Below are 21,045 nucleotides of genomic sequence, written 5' to 3'. Positions count from 1 at the left end.
GTAAGTTCAGATACAACGTTTAAAAAAAATTAAAATATTGTAGGAAAGAGTAAATAGCCTTTTCGAAAAGTTAAGGTGGCTCCTAACCCCTTCCAGCATTTTTTAAACATTGCAAAATTTGTATCTGAACATGCTGATCACAGTTCCATAATAGAAACCGGGATCATCGTGCTTGCTTTTGAGTCATAACCACTTAAAGCTAAAATTAGGGGTGTTTTTAAAACGATACACTGTTGCTATGTTAATCTATTATGTCAAGAAAATGACTAACTTATTCACCAAACATTGGGCATTTGTTTGATACCATGTTTGTTTTGTCAACTGATGAAGAGTGGTAGTATTGATCTCTTAAAGTGTAAGTGCTGGTACGTGATACAAACCGGTACCAGCCACCTTAAGAGCTCAGTCAACAAAGCACGATTAAGTTTATCCAGGAATTTTAGTCAAGTTAAAATCCGGTCCCTAAAAATCTATTACACGAAAAAAATTGTTATGAACTTTCACTAATGTTGATTTGTCACCAAAAACTACTTAACCGTAATTTTTTAATCATTCGTGAGAAATAAAACCTTGCTAATTTGTTTAAATCTCAATCCTGGATAAATGTTAATCTGCTTTAAATTAATCGGACCCCATACTTACATTATTATTAAGGATCTTAAGCAACCACAAAGGCAACGGGCAACGAAAACGTCCATGAAAATTTACGGTACTTGCTAATTTCAACTCTTTCAAAGAACTGAATTTGTAGGAACAGTCTACAAATGAAATAAAATACGTCATATCCTCACGCTATACACCAAATCTTGAATTTGCCCATTTCATTTTCCCCTTTTTTGCTGAGACGGCAAAGAAGCGTACCGAAATGTATTACGCGCGCAGTGATTTTTCTCGCCTATTAGATCCATTGTTTTATGGCGTTGCTATTGCCTTCGTCGTTACTTAAGTTCTCTTTTTTATTGGTGATGTCGGATCAAAGCTTTACACCCAAGAGACAAGACCGCGAGGTGAATGATATAGGTGTTTTTATATACACCGTCTTTTCGCGAAAAAGCATACTTCTTCCAATAAGGACATAATTTTTTCGTCGTTCGCTTTGCCATTACCCCCGTCTCTATGGGTTTCCTCTTTTCTATAATTTGCCTGTCATCAATGATAATTTTTCTCGGCAGTTCTGCTATCGCAATCTTCTTGCTCATCGCAAAATAAGCAAAAATAAACCATCGCGAAAATAAAAGGCATCATGTTGACAATCAATAACGTTACTTCTATCGCAAAATATCTTCTTATAAAAAGGTCTGATTGGGCTCTAACTATTATCTGAGAAAGGACTTGCTCTCTTCCTGATAGCTAAGAAATTTTGTTTTCTGTTCCTATGATAGGACTGATCGCGTGCATTTTGCCTGAATGCTACGTTACCTTTTCACTCCACAAGTGAACCTACGAGTCATGCCATACGGTTGCACCTTTGAGTCTGAGGAAGAACTCTCGAAATTCATTAGACGGAATGCTAAAAAATGAAAGCTATCGAGCAGTAATTGCCTTTGGTGCTTTTCTATTATGCTCTACAAGGTGGTTCTAACATTTCAGGCTGTGGATGAAATCCTAAAGTGTTCACATCATTCAAATGAAAGCTACTGAGCAGCAGTTTGCTGTGGTGCTGTTTATTATGCCGTATAGGGTGGCTCTAACATATGAATCTGTGGATGAAATCGTTAAGTGTGAGTCCCATTCGAATGAAAGCTATCGAGCAGTACTTTCCTGTGGTGTTGTTTATTATGCTGTACAAGGTGGTTCTTACTTTTGAGTCTGTGGATGAAATCCTAAAGTGTGACCATCCTAATGAAAGTTACTGAGCAATACTTTTCTGTGGTGTTGTTTATTATGCTGTACAAGAAGGTTTTAACTTTTCAGTCTACGAATGAAATCCGAAAGTGCGATTGTTCAAGTGAAAATGTTTGAGCAGTACGTTCCCATGGCACTGTTTGTCATGCGTTTCAAGTTGGTTCTAAACATGAAGTCCGAGGATGAAACCCTAAAGTGTGGCAGGAGTCTACCTAAATCGATGGAAAATGATTCTAATGATTCCAACTTTTGCGGCTGTGAATGAAACCCTGAAGTACAACATTCAAATCAAATCTGTGGAGTTGTACTTCTCTTTGTTTTCTCCCGCAGTGGAGAGGTAAACTAAGGCTAAGAAATAAATTGAATTTTACCTGATATCCAAGAATTGAGCACAAGTTCACTCAGTCAGACCTTCTTATAAAAGAAACTATGGAGACAATGGCCTAAGTGTTCAAAGCGCGATCGTGCTAACCCAGAATAAGTTCCAATTCTAAATTCAGTTTTCAAAATTTCCTCTATTTCAGTTTTGGAATCAGCGATTAATCTTCAACTACAACATAAATTGGGAATTGCACAACGCTTATTTTTTTATTCAGATTGAAATACTTCATCTAGCCTTTTTTGCAAATGAAACCAAAGCCATCATCTGGATTAACTTCTAATGCGGGCTTTGAACAATTGAACTATCAATTAAGTAAGCTAAAAGTTTAAACAATTAAACCTCCGTTCCAACTGATTCCTGTAGTCCTCCATCCACTTTCTGTAGTCCAGTCCACTCTGTTTACTGATATTATTGTTGTTCCTTGACTTGGAAATAAAACTTGCAACTAAAATCCAAGACAGAAAACATCTATTAATAAACCTATACTAATCAACGTATATTTTGTAAAAACAAATAACAACCTTGCAATTGATAGCAAGGCATTCCCTGCTGGAGTAATTAATGGCGACTCTCTCTCATGGGCACTGGGAAAATTCCTTCTAGGTATCAAAGGAAGGGGTTCACAATTCAGCGCATGCGCATGAATCTAAATGCTTTTTTTTCTTTTTTCTTATCAACTTTATGGCCTTAAAAATCCCATTCACATGTACTTCAGTAATCACATTCTATAATTAGTCCAAGCAAAATGACTGATGACCAAAATTCACAGAAAATGCTAGTGGATTGTACTCATATTGTCGATATTGAATTTAGCGTTGACCCGTAGGATTTATTCCACGGTTGACGTGTTTACAGTTATTTGCATGCGAAATAACGCGATCATATGAAAAAATTACCACCCGAGTTACTTTTATTCCCTTCCGAATGGTTCATAAACAACGAATTCAATTAAACAGGCTTGGGTCATAGCGAGCAAAGGCGAAAAAGTATTTTGATTCATGGACATGCGAAGAACCGTGAATCCCTCCCTTTAAATAGCACTGGCCAAAAGTTCCAGTTTTGTTTGCGTGACAACGGCACAGGAATAAAATTACATGTATAAACTCTGACTAAAATTTCTAATAGTTGATTAGAGAAATTTGATTCTGATCATAAGCACTCCGCAAGGGAGAGGGTAATTATAATATCTCACCTTTTTAATAGACCTTCATCGCGAGGTTGCGTCTTTGTTAAGCCTTATCAAGTTCTAGATTGAGCAATTCTGTTCGTGGTATCTGTATGGAAGGAAACAATAGCCGAATGAGTATCTCACTTTTCCTTTTATTTATTTGGATTCTGTGATATGATTGAGCGAGGAGGGGAAGTGTAGAAAAAGTTTTATCAAAAAGGCTCTGCTATTTATTTTGTAAATTAAAACATGATTAAAAAGTAATATAGTAATTCAAGAAAATCTATAAGCTTCCTATCGTGTACACAAAATTTTTCCGCAGACAGGAATTCGCGATACAAAGAAGACTACTTGACCTGAGATCAGAGGAATTCTGTCCGTCTGCAAATGTGTCCGTACTAATCACAAGAAATCCTACATCTAAATAACAAGGAATAAAACAGATCATGCTTTGATGCACTGCAAGGAGTAATTCATCAAGTGAGTCACATATTGTGCAAGTGAGCACGATAAATGAAAGGTATAGGTTTTGAATTGAAAGAAGTATAATTGCACTTGTATCCCGTCAATGAAAATTTCAAGATGCGTGCATAAAAGATTGCAAAATGTCCTGTGAGGGTCAAGTTTATAAACTGAACTATACCCTGTTCACCTGCTAAAATATCTTGACTTTTTGAATTTAATTTAAGAAAATGGAAAGATTTCTGCACAGCCCCATACATAAATTATACATGCATCACTGTCACACTAACCCTCTTACACAGAGAACGAGCAAGAATACAGAGTTTATGTCGAAAAATGTTTACCGCCATAATAGATCTTTAGGGCTGTGTGGAAATCTTGCCAAGTTTAAAACGTGGACGCCATAGCTTTCAATGCAACGGCCAGTGGAAGTAGCAATTGTGGCGTCTATGCCAATAGCCGTGACATGCTCAGAGCTTGATACAAAGGTCGGTTTCCAAAACCACCAAGTCTTGGAAACAATACTATCTACCTACTTCTCGTTTCAGAAAATAAAATTCTCACTCTTTGATAAAGCAGTGCACCCTGTTGGGGGTATACACGAGGAAAATAAAAAAAAGTGATCTTGAGTAAATACCTTTAGAATCTTAATTAATTCTTCCAAGTTGAATGATCTGGCACGCCGTCGGTTTCCGACCATCAATTCAAGACAGCTTCAAGCTCAACTTGTATGAAGTTTGTCATCGCAGTATGGACGATGCTCCATGAAATAAACCGTAACTTTAACCACAGTGTTTTGTAACATTTTGTCGTGGAACAACTGTAAGGACGGAGTAAGGTTTTACCGTTGTCCGTCTTGATTTCAAGTTCCTCGTGCTGGTAAGAGGTGAGAGAAAAAAGATGAATAATTTAGTACTAATTTAAAATTCAGATGTAGTACCTCGATTTCGAATCGCTCAATTCTTTCCCCTTTCAGATGCGTGAAATGTGTGGGAATTGACTGGGCAAAATATGAAAAATTAATCACTGGGTAAACGTTCCGGGAACGCAGATAAATAATGGATCAATAAATAACTAAATAAATAAATAGTAAATAAAAGGACGGGGTAAAGATTTCTTATACATCAGGATAACTAATAACAATTTAACAAACCGCGGATTTTCCACCGAATGATTTCACTTTCGTCTTAGTCAGCTCAGAAAATTAGCAAAGTCACTCGGACAGAAAATATAGCATTGCGTGCAGACCTCCGCTATACTTCCTTTGCTTAAAACACACAATCGCACATGTTTAGTTGACAGGTTTTTATCTGTCAATGGAAAGCCGCCCTAAGATTATGCCGCGAGTAATTCGTGGCAATAGCCAATCAGAGTTGATTCTTCTGGCTTTACCGTTACTTTAGGAAAACGAATGATAATTTTAGTTTTCCTCCTCACAAATTTAAGTATAACTTGTAACGTTGTTTTATTTAGTCTCTTGTTGAATTTTGCAATATAATTTTAGTCAGTTTATTTTGTACCTAACATTTTACATGATTTCTTGGTAAATTAGATGGACATTTTGTCCGACGCTCTATTTGTTCGTCTGTCCGTCCGTCCATCCGTTCCCATCCTGGTGAAATAGGAGGATACATAAATACGATAACAACGGCATTGTATTAGACGTTTTATTTCCCCTTTGAGGAAAGGAAATATGAGACGCTTGCACGCAGGCTGTAACAGCTTGTCTACTAATTTTGATCGACAGAAGAGATGCAAATTAGCGGCGTGTTTATAGCAAGGTGCAGTTTCGTTAACAATAACTTGTAACGTTGCATTATTTATCCTCTTGTTGGATTTTGCATTGTAATTTTATTGTATTTTAGAGGGAATTTTTGCGTGATTTCTTGGTAAATTAGATGGACATTTGTCCGTCCGTCCGTTCGTTCGTTCACTTACAATGCCCAGGTGCAAAGCAACCAATTGGAGCCTAATCCCTTATCATAGAGAAATAGAAGGATGCTGAAACACTACTAACAACTGTGTTGCGTTGGACGTTGCTTTTCCGCTTCAAGGAAAGAAAATATGGTACGTCTGCACGTAGGCTGTAAGAGTTTGGACTAGGAAAAAAAAACATACCCAGTGCCAATGAAAATTTGCATGTCTACTAAAATTGTTCGAAAGAAGAGCTAATTTGATGCAAATGAGCCGCATGTTTGTAGCAAGATTCAGTTTCACCAGTTAAAGGCAGATTTGGAGTAAAGTTGGCATTATTCACGTTATCAAGAAACGAGGTGAGTAGCAATCTTTTATTATAACCCAGTCAAGTGGAAAAATGGTTTCTCTCAGAAATACATCAGGCGTTTTAGGGGTAGGGTTTGCAGACGGTTTCATAAACTCCAATTAAGTTTGTTGTGAGCGTCATTTCCTGGTGAATATGCTGTGGGGTTGTTGCAAGGCTTAAACATTAAAACAAACCTGGCATGAGATTATTATTTTGTGCTTCTCTGTTAATATTCCAGTAAAATTTTAGTCCACGAAGATCGCTGTTAGTAAGCAGGATGAACTACTAAAGACAACCTCTCAGTTGAGAGGTGAGTTATATATAAATGTCGTGAATAAAAAACGGTGAATTCAAACACTTGCCGAATAAAAAGTGACGGTTTTACTGAAATAACAAAATTTAAAGAAAGATGTAGTATTCTACATGTCACGATTTTGAAACAAAATATTATTTTCCCTCTCAACGCGAGTCAAAATTATGACGTTCCCTAAAATGGTCGGTCACTAACCACTGAGCTACAGGGTGACTAAGAAAGCTGGGTCATTTAGTACAAATTTTAAGGAGCTTTTAGAAAAAAATTTTCGTTTAGCTCATCAGTTAATTCTGTTCTTTTACCGCATGTAAAACAAGCAAGAGAAAAAAAAACCAAATTATGAGGCGATTTTCCTCTTTATTAATGCACATGGCTAAATGACAAATGAGTTGACAAAAAGTAGCCGTATGGTTTTAAAGAACTGTAGTTAAGCACCTGTCTTTTTTAGTACTTCCTTGTTTATACTTTTGGGAAAGTTTGGTGCGCCTCGATTGATACTTCTCCAGTTAAACCAAAAATACCCGACAATGCTTAAAAAAAAAAATTGGTTATAAAGGAGCCTGTATACCTGGCACAATTCTTGTTTTGTTATTTGTATTTCAATCTGTTTACTGTTAATTAACAACTCGTCTCGCTGGAGAAAAAAACAAATTTTCCTCGCCAAATATCGAGTGAGCGATGATTGGCGCGAATTTCGATGTCGTCGCGATCAAAAATACAAACTGACCCAGCAAGAAAGCATCTAAAGAAATTAGACAACCAATCAGATTCTTGCTTTCACATTACGCCATATGGGTACTGCTGATATTTTAGGATAAGAATAACATCGTTTTAATATGCTTGATATAGATTGTCAAGTTTGTTCGAAATTAATCTACATACACCTAACAACCTCATGTGGTCAAAACTATTATGGTTTATGAAAATTCGACGCGTCAATCATTTCATCAAAAAAAAGAATTCACCACATTCACAGATCTTTGCGATCTGGCAAGAACAAGCCTCAACGAAGGCAGACTTGGACATAGTTTGGCGTTGATCGACTGATAGGGGAAAATGCGTCGTAAATTTCAAGAAAATTATGGAAATTAGATGCAGAAAGTAAATTAATTGCTGCTCTTTTAAAGGAGCCACTGTTCCATAAGTTAGGATAGTATGTCATTGGCAAAATACTACAAGACAAATCTTTCGGTTTTATGCCCGGCCCATTTGACAAACATTCGCTTGTTAAAATGACGTTTTTATGGCACTGCTTCGACCATTATATGGACACTAACATAGCTCACCTCTCATAAAACATCTGAGGGACGCGTGTCTGATATAAGACACACCGAATACAGGAAAAACAAAACCAAAACAAAACCATGAATTATTGCAATAAGTTAATAAAAACGTCTAGTTTAGGAAATGAAAAATTGTTCTTAGAATTTTACCTTTAGAAAAGCTAAAACATCTTTTTTCTTCTTCTTTTTCTTCTTCTTCTTCTTAGCTCGCAACGAATGAACATGAGGACAAGGAACGTTTAAGTTTTATTGAAGTATGGCTGATAAAACTGCTGAAGATTCTTCTTTGAAAAACCTGAAAAATGCGTGGCCAACAGTTTTTCTCAGTGAATTTATTGTGATAGTTATAATCAACCTTTTCACTGTCGTCGCCTTTGTAAGAAATCGCCACTTACGCAAGCGCACTACGTATCTGATAATAAACCTGACTGTGGCTGATTTACTGGTGGGAGCAGTGTCGGGACCAGTGAAGATATTCGCCCTACATTTCGATCCTGAGAATGGTTTCAGCTGGCAAGAATTCATCAAGTTAACCTCAAGCCTCATATTTCCCCTAACTTCTCAAGCCAATCTCTCGTTAATATCTTTAGAGCGGTTACACGCCACACTTTTCCCCTTTAGGCACTGTTTAATTGAGAAATGGCTTTACTTCATTGTTATCATTGGCAGCTGGATGATAACTTTGCTTCTGGCATCCACGATGGCTGTTCTTGAAATGCTCGATTTAGTTTTAATTTGTTATCTTTTTGCATGTTACACTTTTCTTACCCTTCTTATCACAACTGTTTCTTGTGTTATTATTATCATAAAAGTCAAAAGTAACCCTCCTCCGCAGCATTTTAGTGCGGTTGCCTCTGAAAGGAAATTGTCAGTAACCTTAAGCATAGTTACCGTTATCTCTATCCTCACCATCCTGCCCAAATCTATTTGGAAAACAACTGTACGCGATCGATCCAGCCAAATGTCTCTTGAAGCATTCAGTAGAATACATGTAGCAATCGTATATTTGGCATATTTTGCCAATTCTATCGTCAATCCACTGATATATGCCATAAGAATGCAAGATTTTAGGAAAGCGGTTAAGGAGATTTGCAAGCGAACTGCAGCGACAAGGGGTGTCCAACCCATTGAACTTCGTGCAATGTAGTGCTTGAGCACAAAGATAAAAGTAATAAAAAGAAAAATGACAATTAAAAACAATCGAGATTTGTTTTAACCTGATATTGCTTTGTTTTTTAATTTTTAAGCAAGTGTTGTAACAAGTGCTCAAATCTTGCTGGAATCAAATGTACAGTGACCGTTCTTTTCTTGGTACAAGTTAACCTTTAAGTTGCTGAATCTCACGAGCCGTAAGATAATAAACTATTGGCTCGCAAAAATTTGTTTAATTGCGTAATTAGACAATCAACGGGAGCAACGAAAGTTTCATTGAATAAAGAACTATTGACTGTGTTGCTTTTGGTCTCTTCACTGTACAGCTTGCATGTGTGATAAAGAAATTGAAGAACTTGTTTGTTTTGGTTTAGTTAACCATTTTCAGTTCATGAGAGCCTTGGGAAAGGAAGGCGACAAGTCCTTAGCAATTTCACAGGGCTTGAAATTCAATAAGCCACCTGTGTGCAACTGAGCTATTATGATGTGTGCTACATGGAGATGCTGTTAGGTGCTTACAGTGGCGATTATGTTGGAATTTCAATCAGAGCATCAGAGAGCTGCAATGATTCAACTGATTCATCACTGCATAGTGTCATGTTGTGTTATTTTTTTCTTTCTCACCGAAGTGTATAAAAAGGTACTGGCTAAGATCACTGTCAGAAAGGGGTTTAAGTTACAGTTGTAGTTCATTATATCTTAACAGAGGACAGGGAGAGAGGGAAGAGAAAAAGACTCCCTGATAGATATCTTTAAGGAGTTACAGGTACAACAGTTAATAAAAGGCAATGGTTACGAAACCTGACAAACGTCTTTGTTGTATGTTTTAGTTAGCATTTTTAGCCTTGACCGTGCCCAAACCACAATGGATTTTAAACGTGTTGGAGCAACTGACTAAAAGAAACGTTCCTGTTAAAATATTCAGCTGTAGCGTGAACATTCAAACAAAGGATTGTGCACGGTCCCGGCCCTTCCAACATAAATTTCAGCACCATTGTTTTCATGCCAAGGTTTCATAACCAGTCCCTCAATTAACTATAGAGTTACCAACTGCTCCGATAAAACATCTTTCAACAAGAATGCTATGTTGTGTTACATGTATGAGCCAATCACAATTAACCACAAGCAAGCTGATGTCACTATTCGTGATGCAACCGGAGTCGGCCATTTTACAATTAAAGTTTTCTTTCTCAACCAATGGATTGTTCCAGAAAAAAACATCACCCATACCTCTCCCATGGTAGGTTTTTTATTTGGACCATCCCCCCCCCCCCCCATCCAAAGCAGAATCTTCTGAATCCTTCTACTTGCCTTCGTAAATGTCAAATGCCTTTTAGACAAACTCTCCCCCTTCCTCTCAGACTTTCCAATGACCTTCTGGAGGAGAGGTACACTGTATGAACCATGAAATAAGAGAACACTCCAGAATCTGACATATTTAATACACCACATTTGATACAGAAGACATGAAACAAGGGTGGAGGAGGATTTTCACCCACATTCTGTTCCCTCATATTCACCCCTTGAGAACTATTGCATTAATTATTCCCTTTTTTCCCATATCTTTAAGTTCTTTCATTTTTTATTTTCTCAACAAAGCTCCGCCTAATTTTAAAAAAACACCATCATCACACTTGAGGAACTTCTTGAATACAAATTGATCTTTAAAAGAATACGTATTTCCCAGCAACTGTGCTTGGTAGATTGAATATGAGCTTGTGAGAAGCTTAAAAGAGTTTTTCACCTGCTATATGAATCTCTGGGCTTCCTGTTTTTGAGCATCTTCATACAACCCCAGTCAAGCATTAAATGCTAAAGTCCCAATACCTGAAAAATAAAAATAAAAACAAAGTGGTGCTTAAACTATTAAAAGGCTCAGCAGTCATGATGTTGTATACACAGATGCAGTGATAATCATTTAAGACACTACTTATCATGTGTTGTACTAATTACTGACATCTTCTTGGTCATAAAATAGGGAAACTCTGCTATCTGGAAAATTTTGGACTACATATCCATGCCGGTTTTAGACCCTGGGTTTGGGGGGGGGGGGGGGTGCTCCCATAAACAAATGAAGGAGAAGCTTATTACACAATCAAGCTTTTGTAGAGTAAAATTTGTTTTTAGTTCCAGTACGAGTGCTCAAATTAACAAATCAAATGTGGTTTGGCGTTGTCTCAGTACTCTTATCGACAACAATATTCGTCATCACAATGGTCAAAATGTTGTGCGCCGAGTGAGTCCACAACAAATTTTGACCACTGTGATGACGAATATTGGCACAGCAGAGTGTGTCCACAACAAATTTTGACCACTGTGATGACGAATACCATTGTCAATAAGAGTACAGACAACACTAAACCACATTCGATTTGTTTTTTACCACAATATCAACATCAAAGAAAATTTTTATGATAACTGTCAAAATTTCGTGCACTGATTGATGCAAGCAATGATGTCTAGACTCTTATCGACAACGGAAAATTAGCCAATGAGATTGCGAGATTAGAAACAATTGTGGTAAATAGTAAAATGACTGCCAAGCTTATTAAAGTTGTTTGTCTAGCTTACCTTATGCCAATAATATTATAACAAATATTAGTATAAATCTACTAGTGTTCTATCACGAATGCCGTTCTCTGATTGGCTACGCTACTCGCTATCTATTCTGTGATATATAGTGAGTAGCGATTTTCAACAAAATGGCGCCCGCTTCTTCGCGTTTTCGAAGCGTCTGCGATGAGGAAATAGATAATTTACTTGTTTAGTTTTGAACGACTAGTAGATTTATACTAAAACAATTCGATTATTTGCTCTTGATTTCTATGCGTGATAGTTGATTCGGGCTTCGCCCTCATCAACTATCACGTGATAGAAATCTCGAGCTCATAATCTAATTGTTAATTATAAATTACTTAATTTCTGAACTGATTATGTAAGTGTCCTAAAAATAAGAGGCATTTTGCTTCACAAGCCCCTTTTTACTTAGCCAAAAAAAGCATGACAAGTGAGCTTATCATCTGCTCCACACTCCCACAGTCATGTTTCATGCTTTACACTGTTATCTTGTGCCTTGTATCGCTCAGAAAAAGGGTGAGCATTGATCAATAAGGCCTATTATTTCCAGGCCACATACCTAACGGGGGTGAAAATGAGCTTACACCTTGTTTAAAGCCTAGTGGATAAATGATAAAGGCTTTTTTCAGTCAGTGACACAGGCTTACTTAGAAAAAGAAAATCTGAGTTCTCCTAACAGCAGTCAATTACTAGCTTTGATTCTCTACTACTGAGCTGCAGGAGACTCATGGGAGATAGGACATTAAACTAGAATAATCTGACAATCACCATACGTACTGGTAGGATTTGATTCTCAATGAGTGGTATATGTGAAAGAAATGTGATGTTATGTTTTTAAAGTCTAGTGAATAAATGACACCTGCTGTATTTTATATATTTCAGTGACAAGGACATACCAGCAAAAGAAAACATAAACTCACATATTCTCTGAAGCAACTACATTTAATAATTTATTGTTTAAAAGTCTTAAATGAAATGGACACAAAACTTATAGTAATTTATTTACTTTCTGTGGATCCTTTGCTCTGTTCCCCTTCAAAGGCAGGCATGTGATGTCATTGTTTACATTTTACTTCATTAGTATATATGAAACAATATGTTATAATAAATGGACAAAATAAACTAAAATGACCTGTGACAAATAGTAACCAGGGTGAATATCTGTGAGAAATATTTTATAATAAATCCACTTTGAAAAGAATGTAATGGCTGGGTGGAATGAGCTGCCAGAAGCCATATATTCTTTTTAACATCTTGACACTTTTAAAGTTCATTTCTTAAATTTTTAGTGGGTTCTAAGTTTGACTAGCTCTTTCAATTTATCTGAAGCGCATTAGTTAGTGTATGCTAATGTACCCTAATGAGGGTGAAAGTCGAGTATTAATGAAGATTCTCCTGTAGCATTGATAATGATTATCCCATTAAAGTTGTCAATTTTTTCCTCCACTATTTTTTTTTTATTGTGAGCTTTCAATAGCTTGTCTGCTACAATCCATACAAAAATGCCAGGCACTTTAATCTTGGCCATTAAGCTGATCCCGGCTAATAACAATTAACTTAATCGACAGACAACCTGCTTCCAAAACAATATAGCACTCTTCTAAACAAATATAAATTCTGACACTTTCAAATAAACTTTGATTTTAAACATTTAGCATTCTTGTCAACAACCTTTAAACAGGTATTTTAGTTCTTAATTTATGCTATTAATACTCACTACATGTATATTTAAATTTATTTTTGTTTAATTTTTCACATGCCATCAAAGGTAGCAGACAGAAAGCTTATAATATTTTAAAAATCATTTTAAACAGCAACCACCACTCTATATTTGTTAATGAGTGAATAATGCATTATTAGTTGACAGGAACTACATGTAATTTACGCATTTAATTACATGATAAGAACAGTAGCCTGCGTAGCAGTCATTTCAGTTTGATGCATGAGGGCAATGCCGTCACGCATCTTCCATGCTTAAAGGAAACAAAAACGACTGCTATGCGCCAGGCTATAGGAACAGCATCTAAATCAGATCCCTCTGCAGTGTCACTATATGCAGCAGACCCTGTCAAAATTGACAATGTTTGCAGTGCCAAACTGATTCAGATGCCGCTCTTTTGCTGCACTTAATTTATCAATTGGGTTCGGCACATGAGTGGAGCAGAATCTGGAACAGGGCTAAACCACTAGTATTGCAACATGGGCTCTCCCAAAGACCTGACTGCATGCCAGAGCTACTGGTCCACCAAGAATGCCTAGACATTAATAATATTAAGAGAGAGAATATTAATACTCACCACTGGAAAGCGTCTGGGAGAAGGTTTCTTCGTTTTTACGGTCATCAACCCAAAAGCAAGTCAAAATAATGTTTCCAACGCCCCAAGGTACTGTACTAAATCCCACTCCAAGAAACACTTTCTCAAAATCATATAATTCGCCTGTATAATTATATGGATTAACAACATCTGCAATCGCGACGCCATTTTCCAGACTTTCATATCTTTTTTTGAAGATTGGGCCACGTTTCGCGAATCACCGATCGGTCAGCTTGTAGAGTTTAGAAAATCCTTTGGTTTTGTTATAATCCATCCAGCTCCATTTCGCTCTGGGGATCTCTGGGGATATACATGTTCGAAAGGTAGCATGGCTGCTTTCTACTGTTGCAGAGCCGGCCAGCGTTTCGCGGTCTTCTAACCGCGCATTCGCCTCTGTTTTCTGTTTTCCCAGAAAGCAGTTTAAAGTTGAATTGAAGATGTCGTGACCTCCAAAAAAGAAATACATTTTGTTCTCAGAAAGGCACCATCTTGAATGCAGATAAGGTACTGGTGCGAGTAACCTCGTCCTGAAAACGACGTTGTTCTTTGCTGGAAATGTTAGAATGGAATGGTGGAATGAAACCAACAAAAATAGAGACTTGTTTAGAAGAACTTGACACTTGATCATTATTTCAAGAAGAAAAAAGTTCCCAGGAGGAAGAAGCAATTCTCTTTATTCCCCAAAACCAACTGGGCTACATCCCAGGTTAAAGTTTTACTACCCATATTGCTAAGCACTGGTTGAAACCGTTTTATGGTATATCTTTGGGATCCTTGAGACACCATCGGCTATGAGACTGAAAACCGGTCAGTGTAAAATGCAGACTGCAGACTGCAGACTGGGGGTAAAATGCAGACTCAGGGTAAAATGCAGACTGAACACTGCAGACCAGGGGTAAAATGCAGACTAAATTAAATAAAATTTTGTTCGGTTGGACAGGTTGTATCCCGGAAAGTATTCATTCATTTTAAACCGTGAGAACTGTTTTCATTTTCTACGATTTTTTCGCAAGCGCTAAATTCCTTTCACGTTATTTGTGCGACAGAAATCTTTTCATATTTGAATATTACATTTACTCAGCTTTCTATAGAGACAAAAATGAGCTCGATAGGACATATATTTACCGAGATACGAATTTTTGAGTTTTCTGTACTCGGTTTGTTTACAACGTAATTAATTCACGGCGGACGGTAGTAAAATGCATCCATCCGCGCACTTTAAAATTCAGCGATATATTTCGAAAGCAAATCGTCAAATGCATTTTTTTTTTTCAAAACTAAAACATTTAAATATCTTCTTGAGCGGTTTTTCTCTTTATTTCGAAGCGAATTCATGGAGAAATAATTTTTGAAAGTATTGGAAGAAGTAGGGCGCCGTCCCCAAAAGTCACGCAATGAAATCCTAAGTTTTTTTCGCAAGCCTCAAATTCCTAATTTTCGCTAACAACGCTACATGTATCTTTTTGGAATTCTACACTAACTTATTAGCTTTCTATACAGACCAAAATCACGGACTGTTTTACAGTCAACCCAGGTCACGCGTGAACGACATTTTTGAAATTTGAACCGAGTTTTGAAATTTACATGTCAGTTTTCAAAATCGCCAACGAGATTTCAGAGTTCCCGTATAAATTTCCCTTGCTTATTGACAGTATAAAGCTATGAATTTTTCTTTACATTGCAAAATTGAATATTTCAAGAATAACAATTGTTTCCCAAGTATTTTGAATCTTTTTTTCAGTTAATGCGTCTTTTTCGGAACGATTTCCAGAGAGATGTCCAACATTTCATTCACACGTCGGACATTACAAAGAGAAATTCGAATGTTCATTTCATTCTTGGAATTACTGTTTACGCGTGACCTGGGTTGACTGTAACTTTAAAAAGATAGTCTTTATAATTTAGTCTGCATTTTACCCCTAGTCTGCATTTTACCCCCAGTGTGCAGTCTGCAGTCTGCAGTCTGCAGTCTGCATTTTACACTGACCGGACTGAAAACACATCTACACAAAGTATTGAAAATGAGCACGCTGAATTCTAGGTTCTTTAAGAATGCGACGCAAATGGTTTTTGTTCAAAGTTGCCAACAACAACAACAACAACAACAACAACAACAACAAAACGAAACAAAAAAAAAGGTTGTGTAGTCTTATCTTTCTTTTTCTCTCCTCCGCGTTTTTAATCTGCTCCTTCTCGTGCAACAAAAAGAGCTCAAGTTTCCATCGACCGCATATTCAGAACGGTCGGGTTGAGATGTTTATTAAAATAATAATGATAGAGTCCAAATCCGCCGTCAAATGAAAACAAACTAATTTCTTTCTCCCGGAACTAGTCATGTCTCTTTTCTCGCCGTTTTTACCCTGCATGCGTTGCGTAATAACCACTTGTAGAAAAGAAACTCTCCGTAACACGTCTTCATTTTGTGTGCTCTCTTAAAAAGGCAAGACGCGGGCGCTATGCTTTTATTTTAACCTTTGGAATCAAAGAAAACTCTTAGTCACATGACCAAACAATCCTCACTTGACCGGACCATTTTGAAATACTTTATTTACGAAATAAATAAGTTGAAATGACGGGAAAAACCATAACATTGCTGCACTCTGCACTAAAATCTGCACTTGATACATACATATCCTTTATTTAAACAGGATAGGGTTTAAAGCTCAGAGCTTGTGGGGTTGTGTGAAAATAATTACAATATAAAACCATACTAAAATAGTGATAACATTACTTACAGAACACAAAATAATTGACTACAGCAATCTGATTAAGGGATAAAATGTATGATATAAGAGAGCTTAAACAAACTTTGTTTAGTTTGCAATGCAATTTTCCTAGAGCTTATGTTGAATGTTGACGCGAACATTAATTATGCAGTTGTTTTTTAGCGAAGTGAAATAGGCTCCTTATGTTCTCTTTCTTCAATCAAAAGCTGCTGACCAAAAAGAACGCTATTTCGCATTAGCAAACAGACTTAGCGCGCATTTATAATTATGCTACGTCATAAAGGTCAATTTACTCGAAGACTTTGGGACACGTTGGTAAAAGCGAATCAGTAATTTTCAACGAGATATTTCAAAAAAGCGACAAGCGAGAAGCTAAGAAAATGGCCTCAGGGCGTCCATCAGGTTAGTAAGCACACCTTACGTAGTCACATCTTAAACGCTTTTTAATTCTCGCCTTGATTTGCCGATTTTCCTTGATCGCTCGCTTCCAAAATTTCATTCGGATCCTGTCGGAATAAAAATCCGCCATGCACTTTTCGCCGCAATGTTCGCCCACCTACAGTTGCCGAACATAACATTTCCGAAGCCTTTGATCCTAGGGCGTTAACTGAGAATTTTAAAATATAGTAGGGACGCAATGTGTTCAGGAGTTATTTTGTGATAAACACAGTAAAACCACACCGCTGCAAAAATTTGTCAGTTTTTAAATTAAATTCAGTACATTATATAACTTCCATATGTTTTAAATAAATACGGATGTAAGAACTTAAAATGACATTTATTTCATGGAGTGGACGACATTTATGGAAAGGGGCAAACAGTGTTTAGTTGTAATTAATTGTTTATTTTTTACGCCTGCTATGGTTACGCTAGTTGTTAAAAAACCTTTCATTACGTCATTTCAAGAATGCTTGGAACTTTAGAAGAGTCGCGCGCATCGAATTCCAAATGTCATTTAGATTGACGTCACAACGGAGATTTACTCGGAGTTTTCAGAAAATGTTGATGAAAGCAACGCAGTGAATGAAAACAGTAATCTCGTACCCAGATGTTTGGCTTCAGAGAAAACATTTGGTAAAATCGATCATGTTCTCCAATCTGACTGGTCAATGAAAATGGCCCAATGCGAGTCGCGTCTTGTCGCATCAGCCATTTTCTCGCCACTTTTCAAATCTTTCACCATTGCACGCGCGGAGACGCAAGCCTTACAAGAAAATCTATCTTGACATATCAGTCCTTCCGTGAAAGTGGTTTCTTGTATCGATTTAACTTTAATGTTTCATTAAACTGCAACAGGTTCTTACAAACTAACATATTTTTTATTATTTAATTGTTGTGAAATTTTTGTTTGGTAATCTGACGCGTGCAACTAAGTTGTACGCGTGGTTTAGCGCGCGTACATTGTGTACCATTGTCAACAAAAAGTTAGCGGTGCTTTCTGGTAACCCCCAAACTTTTAAGTGAAATAATAAATATAAAGTCATTTCATTGGTTATTTCGAAAACTTTGAGTAAATCTTCCTAAGTCGGTGATATAAGAAGATCTACTCGGAGTTTTCGAACTCAATAAAGTTCAAAGCGCCAAATCTTACTTAAGTGAAAAAAATATATATCAATCAATAAAAAGCCACAAAATAGCTTCTTAATGCTTTTCATTTTTACAGACTCGCTTACTTTTCCAATTCCCGTTGACAATTCAGCTTGTCATCGACACTAAGTTGGTCTGTGAGTTCTTGATTCCTTGTTTCTGAGAAGAATGTTTTTCAAATGTCTCTCATAACAACTGATGGCAGCTTGTCGCGCAAAAAAGTACGACGTTTTACTTAATCTTGATAAGTTGTCAACATTTTAGTTTTCAAAATAAATAAAAATCAATTTATAGTAACACAAATTGTGCACAAAACTTGTGGAGATGGGGGGGAGGGGGGGGGGGGAGTGAGAAAAGCATGCCAGTATTGGCATTTTGGGGGAAATTCCAGAAAAGATGTAATATCTGGCCGACCGATATTAACTGGCTTAAATAGCTTTGGTTTGCTAAGTATCAGGAACAAAAATTGGAAGAGTCGATAAGGTGACTCTAAAAGCAATAAAATCTGCTTTTATTTTAGATCGAAGAAATAATTTCTTCGAGATGGAGAAAAAGTTGAATCACCAGGAGCGTGAAAATGAGGTAAGTACATTAAGATATATTAAATAGAAATATAACAAATGCAGACAAAAATTCTTTCCACTTCCATGAAAATTTCTTTGAAACGAAGAAGAATTTAAATTGTCATCAGCAACTGAAATAAAGTAATACACTGTGATGTATTAAAAGGAAAAATGAGAGATGCGGACAAAAGTTCCTCATCAATTCGAAGAAAAATTCTTCAAAATGAAAAAAAAAATGCACTTACCTTATTTTCTTGCTTTTGGCGATTTTTAAATTGTCATCAGTTACAAAATGAAATAAGTATATTTTGATATTCAAGAGAGATCTAACTAGTAAGAGCAATGCCTGTGATCCTGAGGGAAATTCTATTTGAAATGTTTGAAGGAGAATTGAATTTCATAAGAAAATATAAGACTGAACCGCTCTAAGAGAGGCGGATATTTCAGGACAAAATTTGAGAGCGATCTGCTAAAAGAGATTCTAACGATACTGAAATGATAAAAACTTAATATCAAGACATGCTCATGATTCTTTGTAAAATTTAGGAGACTAACTACTGAGTTGCAAGTCCAGATTTCCATATTTTTATGGAATTTATTAAAAAATATTTCGAAACTGATAATTATTACAGCGGAAGCTAACATAGAACACGCAGACAAAAAGTATCCTTTGTTATTCATGAAATCGCCGATAGAATTGTTATTCATTCAGTCAGTCAGTCAGTCAGTCAGTCAGTCAGTCAGTCAGTCAGTCAGTCAGTCATTTATTCGTTCGTTCGTTCGTTCATTCATTCGTTTTTCTTCTTTCTTCCTTTTTGTTTTAGAGGTTAAAAGAGAAACTAAAGTCTAGAGAAGATTACTTGAAAGTGGCAACCAGGGAAACGGAGTAAGCGGTTGTTGTTTTAAACAGTTATTTTAATTAAAATATTTTACAATTGGATTTTTATACATATCCATCGGACAGACCACATACAGCCAACGGAAATAAAGCCTCTTTTCCTTCACTAAGGGTCTGTATTGTTAAAATCTCTTCAAAGAGGCGATAGCAGAAATAAAATTATTTCTTCCTACGAGTTCTTGCTAACTAGAAGAACAGAATAGGAAAGTAACTGCCATTAAATCTCCTTATTACTTTTAAATTCGTTGCAGTATGCAGTTCAAGCGGTTGACTGCAGCCAAGAAAAATATTCAGGTTGCAAAAGAGAAGGCCCAGGTTTGTAATTTAGAGAAATAAGTAGCTTGATTTTTCCTCTTAAAAAAATAATATACAAACAATGGGGGCTGGTAGAATAGTGTGAACTGGGTAAAATGGGGAAAATGATGAAATTAGGAGTTGGCAAATGGGTGAAAAAGCAAACTGGAGAGGGAACGTTAAAAACAAGAAAAGTAGGGGTAATTAAGGGACAAAGGTGGGTACAGGGGGGAGAGGAAGAACGGAGGGATAAACAAAGGAACAGGGAAAGGGGGTACGATGATCTATGTGTTACTGTTTCTACGTACTGTCACATGCTGTCAAATACCTTTCCATCTGTGCCTTTAGTTCCTATGGTAGGAACTGAAAGGGCAAATGGAAAGGTAAATGGGAGATTGGCGAAATTATAAAATTCATGAGTTCGAACAATAACATCAACTTTAATAGCATCTTCGATAATACGTCAGCGAAGACTGGAAACCAGGCTTAGTGATTAATCTGCGCCACGACAAAGTGGAATCCGGCCTTAAAAAGTTGGTCTTAAACTCGTTTTGCTTGGTGTAAACGCTTTGCTTAAAACCACACCTGTTGCTTTGCCACAAAGGGAAACAGGAGATGAATCATGACTTTACAACAAAGATATTCTCTCACTGTCCAATCTAAAATCACCAGCCTTGTGATTTTAGGTGTATAGAATCCAAGAGGCAGAAGAATCTCGACCGTTTGGAAACTTTTTTGCCGTCGAGCGGAATCGAAACCTGGACGAAGACATGAACTTACATTAAATAAGTATCATATGTGGCCTAATTGGCCACGAAATTTTCAAGGTAAACAATACTAGAGATTGCATAGTGTCCACAGTCGGGTACCGTTAATGCTGAGATAGGCTCTCAGTGTCTGCCTGAGGCATGGGTTATTCAAACAGCAATTCATTCGTATGGACGGACCTGTCCTTAGATTCACAGTGGTCCTCTTAGTTTTTTTAAAGAAACAACCAGCTTCGACACCACCCTCCCACAGTAAGCCTGAACTGTCCCCACACTACCCTGTAACGGTTCTGAATTGTCACTGTGGATAGTGTTGGGAACAGGGGGATAAAACATTTAAACCGCCGAAGAATAAGGGGAACAGTGGGATATTATGTTCACAGGGAAAAAAGTACATAGAGTAGGGCCAATTAAATAGAGATAGTAGTAAGTGACGGGAGTCCATCATTG

At 36.8% G+C, this 21,045-nt stretch overlaps 1 protein-coding gene and 2 long non-coding RNA genes across 7 annotated transcripts in view; 1 reads left to right on the top strand and 2 right to left on the bottom strand.

Annotated features, from left to right (window-relative positions):
• Positions 1 to 1,039: 1,039 nt before the first annotated feature.
• On the bottom strand, positions 1,040 to 3,837 carry LOC146463104 (uncharacterized). The gene is made up of 3 exons (XR_014856995.1): positions 3,752 to 3,837; positions 3,420 to 3,501; positions 1,040 to 2,672 (listed from the first exon to the last, which is right to left on the bottom strand). It is a non-coding gene; the product is annotated as an uncharacterized LOC146463104 (long non-coding RNA).
• A 677-nt stretch (positions 3,838 to 4,514) lies between these two features.
• Positions 4,515 to 21,045, bottom strand: part of LOC146463086 (uncharacterized) — a 340,798-nt gene continuing 324,267 nt past the window's right edge. The window contains exon 3 of the long non-coding RNA XR_014856990.1: positions 4,515 to 4,733. This is a non-coding gene — a long non-coding RNA (uncharacterized LOC146463086). The remainder of the gene's footprint in view (positions 4,734 to 21,045) is intronic.
• The window catches only part of LOC146463094 (uncharacterized), a 217,952-nt gene continuing 213,693 nt past the window's right edge, over positions 16,787 to 21,045 (top strand). For all 5 annotated transcript variants that reach the window (XM_085084850.1, XM_085084854.1, XM_085084852.1 and 2 more), the window contains exons 1-4: positions 16,787 to 16,888; positions 18,594 to 18,655; positions 19,461 to 19,522; positions 19,786 to 19,849. In XM_085084850.1, the coding sequence (XP_084940976.1) occupies positions 16,867 to 16,888; positions 18,594 to 18,655; positions 19,461 to 19,522; positions 19,786 to 19,849 (210 nt within the window). In that variant the 5' untranslated portion in view covers positions 16,787 to 16,866. The remainder of the gene's footprint in view (positions 16,889 to 18,593; positions 18,656 to 19,460; positions 19,523 to 19,785; positions 19,850 to 21,045) is intronic.

This window comes from Pavona decussata, unplaced genomic scaffold (genome assembly GCF_977016875.1).
Source record: "Pavona decussata unplaced genomic scaffold, jaPavDecu1.1 SCAFFOLD_180, whole genome shotgun sequence".
In the NCBI taxonomy this organism is placed as follows: domain Eukaryota; kingdom Metazoa; phylum Cnidaria; class Anthozoa; order Scleractinia; family Agariciidae; genus Pavona; species Pavona decussata.
Note: the sequence above shows the minus strand (reverse complement) of the source record. Positions and strands in the feature narration are given on the sequence as shown.